The sequence below is a fragment of the Peromyscus eremicus genome, chromosome 22 (genome assembly GCF_949786415.1).
Source record: "Peromyscus eremicus chromosome 22, PerEre_H2_v1, whole genome shotgun sequence".
In the NCBI taxonomy this organism is placed as follows: domain Eukaryota; kingdom Metazoa; phylum Chordata; class Mammalia; order Rodentia; family Cricetidae; genus Peromyscus; species Peromyscus eremicus.
This window is the reverse complement of record NC_081437.1, coordinates 25,445,557-25,453,611: the sequence shown is the minus strand read 5'-3', so window position 1 is coordinate 25,453,611 and position 8,055 is coordinate 25,445,557. Positions and strand designations below refer to the sequence as shown.

The following is an 8,055-nucleotide window of genomic DNA, read 5'->3' as shown; positions in this document are numbered from 1 at the left end:
TTGTTTTGAGCATATGGAAATCAACTTGCTAAAGTGTAAATATTGAGAAAAATAAAAATGCCCTGGGCAAAGTCCTTAGAGGCTGGATCCCCCTACAGCTACAAAAGACTAGATTCATCTGAGTTTTCTTTCCACAGATTCGAGTGAACCCACATACCCATGCTGCGACAATTCGTGACACCTGATGGTCCAGACTCCCACCTTACCCTTGTCCACATGCTAGGTGGCTGACAGAGAACACACCTCCCTTCATATACACTCTTTTTATTTCGTTAGAACAGCTTTACAGGGGCGGACCTGGGAGAAGAACCCACTCCAAATTTGCTCTGGAGTCTTCCTTCACTGGGGCAGCTCCAAGATGATCTTGCCCACGTTCTTGTTAGCCTCCATGTACTCGTGGGCCGCTCGAATATCGGTCGCCTGGTAGACTCTGTCCAGAACCGGCAGCAGAGGTTGGGGGCTGTCCTTGGAGAAGTAGGGCAGAATCTGCTCCGTGAAAGTTTTCACCACTGTCTGTTTGTACTAAGAAAAAAAACATCAACTTGAACAGAGGCCTTACCCTGCCATCCCCCATCCTGTTTAGCCTTAATGCTGTCTGAGCATCTGAAACACTCCCAAAGCTGGCACCTGCTAGAATGCTACAGAAGACTTTAGAAGCATACATTTGTTGAAGGCACGACTTATTTACCGAATAGGCTTTCTTAGTACACTGAGAAGAGGTCTACCCTGAAAACAAAGCCTTGGACCTATTTGAAGACTTAATACTACGGCCGATGTTTTGTTCATCCTGATAGAAAGTATGCGTGCGTGCGTGTGTGTGTGTGTGTGTGTGTGTGTGTGTGTGTGTGTGTGTGTGTAAGTATGGGAGATACCAGAGGCTTCTGTTGGCTCATCTGAATTAGTCCTCTGAACACGTCTGTCCACAAGATGGCAGGTTTCCTTATAGGCTCCCTAGGGTGAGCTATGATTGGGTATGTACCAACACAGTTTTCTGGGTGACAGTCACATTTTTTTTTTTTCACTCATTGCTTACCTTATTATCCCTAGATCGCAACAAACTAGTGATCAGACTCCCTCGCTTAAAGAGTAGTTTTGAAAGCAGGGGCCCACTGACGTCCCCTCCTCCTATTAAACCGTAGACAACCCAGCGACCATCCAGAGCCAGGCAGTTGATATTCTTCTCCCAATAGGATCCGCCTATGCAGTCTAGAATAAGATCCACTCCAACACCTTTCAAAGGGGGAAAGATGGACAATAATGTTAGACACAAAAACTGGTACAAATAAGATTTCATGGTGTATTTGTGGATATGTGGGTAAAAATAAATGTAGGTGTGGCGGCGCATGCGTGTAATACCAGCACTTGGAGGTTGAGGCAGGAGGATCTCAAGCTCGAGGCTAGCCTGGGGTACAGAGTGAGACCTTGCCTCAAAATAACAAATCAAGGGGTTGGGGATTTAGCTCAGTAGTAGAGCGCTTGCCTGGCAAGCGCAAGGCCCTGGGTTCGGTCCTCGGCTCCAGAAAAAACAAAACAAACAAACAAACAAAAAAAACCAAAATAACAAATCAGTACAAGTGCCAATGCAAGTGCAGTTGGAACTAAAAAATGTTGGCCATAGAAATATTGTTGTAAACGGAATTACATAATAGCACTCTATAATAGCATGTGTAATATAGTGAGTGCATCTTTTATGAGTCCCTGTTCCCTACCTCTTCATAGCAGGAGGGAAGCAACTACTCCAAAACCTGGTATCTGACCTCATCTCCCAAATAATACAGTTCCTTTGGCACCAGGCACGAGTAGGAGTAGAAAAGAGGAAGTCTACACTGGGCTACAGAGCAGACTGATTGTCCACCTCTAAGTTAGAGGGTCTGCGCTGGCTTATCAGAGTCACAGCTTGCTAACTTTGTTCTCAGCTCTCCTTTTCTACCCACAGGATAATAGAAAAAGATGAATGAAAAAATAAAAAACCACAGGTTTGAGCTAAGATGTAGCTCAGTTGGTAGAGTGTCGGCCTAACATGCATAAAGCCCTGGGCTTGGCACCCAGAATCACATAAACCCGACAAGGTGGTGTACGTCGGTAATCCCAGCACTCAGAAGATAGAGATGGGAGAATCAGAAGTTCAAGGTCACTCTCAGCTATAGAGAGTTTGAGTCCAGCCTGGAAACATGAAACCCTGTCTTCAAAAAACTCCAGATTTGTCATTGGAATACACACACACACACACACACACACACACACACACACACACCTGCTTACGGGGTTCTCACCCTAGCCCTACTTTGACCATCTCTGGATTGGTCTGTGCTGCAGGCTTCCTGTTAACTCACTCCAGAGTGGCTGTTTGGGAAGAATGGGCCCTGGATAAATTCTAGGTCAACTCTGTGTGGTTATGCAGTTTCTAAACAAGTTTGAACCATGTCGCCTGCAAGAATGCACATTGTGGGTTAGGGATGTAGCTCTTAGTGACGGAGTTCTTGCCCTGCATGGACATGGACGACACTGAAATAACCTTAGACCCCTGTGCTGGCTGCCAGTCTCTAGTATTCAAACACCAGGTCACACCAGTTTGGCCAGGGCAACGGTAGTCCTTCCAGCAAAGTCTAGACTGACCCAGCACGCTGGCAACCATGGAGACGAAGATTTCGTTTAATCTTTTTTTTTTTTTTTTTTTTTTTGTCTGCTGAGTTGTAGAAGGAATGACTTACCGTTAGTGACTCTCAATGTCGCTTCAGAAAAATCTTCTCTATAATTGAATCCAGCAGCAGCCCCAAGCTTTTCCGCCATTTGAAGCTTATGCGGGGAGCCGGCTGTAACCAGAGGAATAGCGCCAGCCTTCCGAGTCAGCTGGATGGCAGCTGTGCCCACACCACTTGATCCTGCGTGGATCAGCACTAAGTCTCCAACCTGAACGTGGCCTGTGATGAAAAGTATAGACACTGTGGAACCTGCCAATGCTTCTGTCCAACTAAATAGCCTGTCTACCTCACTTGACTTTTGGACCAGATGCCAAATATCTTGCTTTCTGAAGGGACACATTGACAGTTCTCTATCTCTGTCTCTCTTTCTCCCTCTCTTTTCTTTTTTTCTTTACTGTCTCTGATCAGGTGGAAAATGGGCTAAACGAAACTATTGGTAGCCATATCCAGTATCTCTATTCGAAATACGAAATAACACCACCCAAATGCATATATCTACATACACACTTTTTAAAGCAAGAATAACCCCCACTCCATTGTCATCACTTGAAGTCAGTCTTTCTTCAGCCTCAATCTGGCTTTCGCTGGTCTCACCGATCCAGTGTCACACATGGACATCAGACTCCTCCAATCCAAATGGAGCTTTCTTTATTGTCTTTTTTTCTCAAAATGCAAAGCGACCTTTTGGCTTTGCACTGAGTCCAAACAGTCTGGCATTCAAGGTCTTCAATCTGCCCAATGTCTTATTTTTTTTTTTTTTTTTTTTTTGAGACAAGGTTTCTCTGTGCAGTTTTGGAGCCTGTCCTGGAACTCACTCTGTAGCCCAAGCTGGCCTCGAACTCACAGAGATCCACCTGCCTCTGCCGCCCCCCCCCCCCCAGTGCTGGGATTAAAGGCGTGCGCCACCATCGTCCGGCATCATCTTTTTACAAATGATAACAACCATCCCTCATTCTGAGTGGAGCAGCTGCCTTCACCTTGAGCTTTCTTGGCCTGCCTTGATGCATCTACCATGGCTCAAGTCATTTTGTTCCTAATAACCGTCTCCAGCGACCCTTGCTCACATCAGGTTTTCCCACCTCAGACTTCAGCTGCTGTTCGAAATAGAGCTATTCTCCAAAATTCTATGGCTATATTTCTTTCTTTTTCCTTCCTTCCTTTCTCTTTCAAAGCTGAGGATCTAGCGCAGGCCCCTGAGCATGCTAGGAAAATGCTCTACCACTGAGATACATTCCTAGTCGGCCTCTTCTGTTGCACTGGGCCTCATAGAGAAGTCCACGTGACCTGAGGTGCAGATTGCTCCCAGGTCTTGTGTTAAGATGTTCCTAGACCTCCTATCTGCTAACCATGGTTCTCACCCTGCCCCCAATATCAAGCCATTTTAACATGGTTTGATGGCCTCGCTGTGTTAGTGATGCAGCAAGGTAGGGTGCTGGGTACTGGGTATCCCGGAGGACTGCTGGGGTTTGGGGAGGTTGGCTCACTGGGGAGTGAGCCTTGCTGTATGAAGTGAGTGTCAGGCACCCTCACCTACGAGATGTAAGAGCTGAAAGGCAGTAATCCAGGCCTCTGGGATGGCTGCAGCTTGATTCAGGGTCAGTCCTTCCGGGATAGGCATAAGGAGATCTTCATGAACAGTGACGTACTGAGCTTGGCCTCCCCCAGGCAGCAAAGCCATGGCCAAATCCCCGACCTTCCAGTGTCCCTGGCAGCCAGGCCCCAGCTCAGCCACTTGTCCCGATGCTTCAAGTCCCAAAATGCTACTGGCTCCTGGGGGTGGGGCATACTGGCCCACTCTCTGCAGAAAGAGAGGCACAGTAAGTAGGGAGCATGAGCTGGAATCTGTGTGTCACCATCCCTGGCCCCTCTCCAATGGCTCTTCCTTTTCTCAGAGGGAAAAAAAAAATCAGGATGAAGTCTGTTTTTGTTTTGGTTTTTTTTTTTAAGTCTTTTTGTTGTTGTTGGTTTTTTTTTGTTTTTGTTTTTGTTTTGCTTTGTTTTTGTTTTTTGAGACAGTGTTTCTCTGTGTAGCCCCAGCTGTCCTAGAATTCACTCTGTAGACCAGGCTGTCCTCGAACTCAGAGAGATTAGCCTGCCTCTGCCTCCCAAGTGCTGGGATCAAAGGTGTGCGCCACCACTGCCCAGTGAAGTGCAGTTTTATAAGTAAGGAAAAAGGAGAGGGAGATGGCTTAGTTTGTGTAAATAAAAGGCTACAGGTCACAAACATCAGCTGTAACTAGTAGAGTCCTCAGCTCGTTGCTTTACTCAAGCCCTTTACTGTACAAAGAAAGCAAGAGACCAGGGTGGGGAAATGGCTTGTCCAAGATTGCAAAGTAAATTATTAGAGAGACTAGGGGCAAAATTATAGGTCAATTATAGATATTTATTGAATGACAGACTGTACTTACCCCGGGTCTCAAAAGCTTTAGACCACAAGGACCTAACTGGAGTTTTACATCAAAAACTATTTCAAACTATAATTGCCTGGCCCTGCCATGTTAATTTTAAAAAGTTCGCCAGTTGATTTGGATGCACATTTCTTTCTGTGTGTGTACATGCACATATGTGTGTGGCATGCACATGGAATCCACAGGTCAATACTGAGTGCCTTCCTCAGTGGCTCTCTACCTTATATTCTGACACAGGGTCTCTCACTGAAACTAGAATTACTTGTTCAACTAGATTGGCAGGCCAGCAAGCCCCAGGGATTCACCTGTCTCTGGGGGATTCTCTTGTCTCTGGGATGACAGGCACACACCTGTTCGTTTGTTTTAAGATTTATTTATTTTTATTTTATGTGAAGTTGTGTTTTGCCTACATGTACATCTGTGGAGGATGCCAGATACCCTGGAACTGGAGTTACAGAGAGCTGTGAGCTGCCACGTGGGTGCTGGGAATTGAACCCAGGTCCTCTGGAAGAACAGCCGGTGCTCTTAACAGCTGAGCCGTCTCTCCAGCCCGCACACCTGGCTTTTAATGATTGTGCTGGCGGTCCAAACTCAGGTCTTCATGCATGCTCCGTCAGCAGTTCACCAATGGAGTCATTGTCCCGATCCCTGATGTACATTTCTAATTGATCTCAACTAACTCAGCTGTGAAGGAAGTACTGGGCTGGGGTATGCAGTACTGTGCGGTGCTGGAGCTCAAACCCCGAGCTTCGCAAGCTAGGCAGGCACGCTGCCGACTGAGCTACGCCTCACCCTTCCTTCCTTCCTTCCTTCCTTGTATACATCTGCGTCTTTTTGTCTGCTTGAGTGGTGCTGAGGCCCTTGAGCACGGTGGGCAAATATTCTACCACAGTTATGCCCCTGGCCCTGCTTCATTTCATCTCTGTAGCTGTTAGTTTAACCGCCCCCGCCCCTCCCCCAGCCCCCCACCACTAGGTCTTTCTTTGTAGCCCAGGCTGGCCTCAAACTTGAGGCAGTCCTCCCGCTTCAACCTCTACAGTGCTGGGATCATCCATTCTTAAAATTGTAGGCTGCCTCGGTGGAGCACGTTTATGATGTCAGCATTCTGGAGACTGAGTTGGGAAGGTCTCAAGTTTGAGACCATCCTGGGCTACGTGGGGTTAAAACAACTTTTCATTATTATTTTATTTTTAATTTCTTCTTATTATTATCATTAAGATTATTCAAACAATTTTTAAAGTGAAAAATTAAAACAATAAATAAATGAAAGTTGCCTGTCAGCACTCTATCTTATGATCGGACTATAACTTTTTTTTTTCTGGGCCAGTGAATTTCTTTGGGTTACTTGCAGGAGTATCGGGGAGAGGTTATTTACATTATAACTTATTAATCAGTCCACATGGGTGCACACAGTTTGCTTCCTTGGCTGCTCCTATGCTACCTGGAAGCCAGCCTATTTTCAAAAGAGTCTGTTAAAAAAAAAAAGGGGGGGGCGTGGCAGGCTAACTGTGCTTCGAATGGGTTAAATCCACGGCCTGTGAGAAAATCCTAACCAAAGTTTAATTAACAAGCACTTTGTTCTAATCTGGGTTCCGTGGGCACAGCGGTTTAGATAAGACATTTATGAAACCTGGGGTGGGAATCTGAAGGGACGGTGTCTAACTGTGTTCTAGGTCTTCCTCTGAGACTTTATCTGTAAAATATAAATAGGCTTGTCTGAAGAGTTTATTAGGGGCAGGTGTACCCCGTCCCCTCCATCCCCCACCCCCTCCCGGTGTCAACAAACGGTGCTTCCCTGCTGCTTTCCGGGATGCCAGGGAAGATAATGAGTGTTACATAGTGGATTCTGCTTTGCGAACACCCTTGTTTTTGTTTTGTTGTGGAGCATCACCCAGGGCCTGGAGCGTGGTAGGCAGAGGCTCTCCCAATGAGCTACACCCTCAGCACATCCCCCTCATTTATGGAAACAAAGTGGCTACTTGGCTTTGAGTCGCACAACCCCAGCACAGCTGTTCTAACGGGTGCTGCGGGCAACATCCCAATCCTTGTTTGCTCTGTCTGGTCCCTTCGCTGAAGACAGAGGTTGAGCCCTGGAGCCCGCCCTGCACTGACCCTTGGAGCCCCTGGGTACCTGGAGTAAGTCAGCCCTGTTCAGGGCGCTGGCTGCTACCTTCAGGAGGACTTCACCCTCTCCTGGGCTCGGCTTGGGCACCTCCTTCAGGTAGAGGTTTTCTGGTCCCCCTAGCTGGTCAAAGTGCACCGCCAGCATGCTGTCTGAGAACATCGGGCAGTCAAGCAGAAAAACCCAAGTTGCTGAAGAAAAGAAGGGTAGGACACCCCTGTGCGGCGCCCACTACAGGTGACCGCTGGCTCAGATCCTGGATCCTGTCTCCCAGGACCCTGCAATCCCTACACACTGGCTCTTGGTCCCGAAAGACACGGTTTTAATTGCGGTCCAGGGCTGGAAACACTGAACGGCTGCAACAAATTACCCTGTTTCTGGGTTGGAATCTCCAGTCCTGTCGACAGGCCCCTTCAGGCCATGGGAACAATTTAACTAAGCTGGTTCAGCAGGTACTGCCCGTCTTGGCTCCTTAGGGTGCTGGTGGCCGCACCCTAGAGCCAAGGGACCCGCCCTCAGCTGTCCCTGGAATGAATGCCTGAACTCTGAGCGGTCCAAGGGGTGGGACCTAAAGGAGCCAACCCAATCTCTTGTCCTTTTCACCCTTTAAAATGCAAAGCGACAGAGTGGTGGTTTGGATATTCTTTTCCCCAGCTTAGGGGACATTGGAAGCTGCCCCAGCTCTCATAAGACAGAACTTCCCTCTTTACAGACGACGTAGGCTCAGCTGCAACCTAAGATCCAGATACGTCCATTTTCCGATCAAGCCAGGCTCCCCTTGGTCTGTTTATGCTACAGCTCTTGAGTTGTGGTGTACATGTAT

The 8,055-nt window shown here is 47.4% G+C and overlaps 1 protein-coding gene across 1 annotated transcript; it reads right to left on the bottom strand.

The window, feature by feature from the left end:
- Window positions 1-248: 248 nt before the first annotated feature.
- Window positions 249-7,713, bottom strand: Tp53i3 (tumor protein p53 inducible protein 3). Its single transcript, XM_059248512.1, has 5 exons — window positions 7,242-7,713; window positions 4,233-4,500; window positions 2,712-2,921; window positions 1,034-1,230; window positions 249-522 (listed from the first exon to the last, which is right to left on the bottom strand). The coding sequence occupies exons 1-5, from the start codon at window positions 7,392-7,394 to the stop codon at window positions 340-342; spliced, it is 1,011 nt and encodes a 336-aa protein (XP_059104495.1). The 5' UTR covers window positions 7,395-7,713; the 3' UTR covers window positions 249-339.
- Window positions 7,714-8,055: the final 342 nt, after the last annotated feature.

Excerpts from the sequence above, each read along its gene's own strand:
- Tp53i3 (XM_059248512.1), bottom strand. The coding sequence starts at position 7,394 with ATGTTCTCAGACAGCATGCTGGCGGTGCACTTTGACCAGCTAGGGGGA. Across the intron at positions 4,501-7,241 it reads ACAGGGCTGACTTACTCCAG|AGAGTGGGCCAGTATGCCCC; the intron begins GTACCCAGGGGC and ends CTCTTTCTGCAG. Across the intron at positions 2,922-4,232 it reads TCAGCTCTTACATCTCGTAG|GCCACGTTCAGGTTGGAGAC; the intron begins GTGAGGGTGCCT and ends TTTTCATCACAG.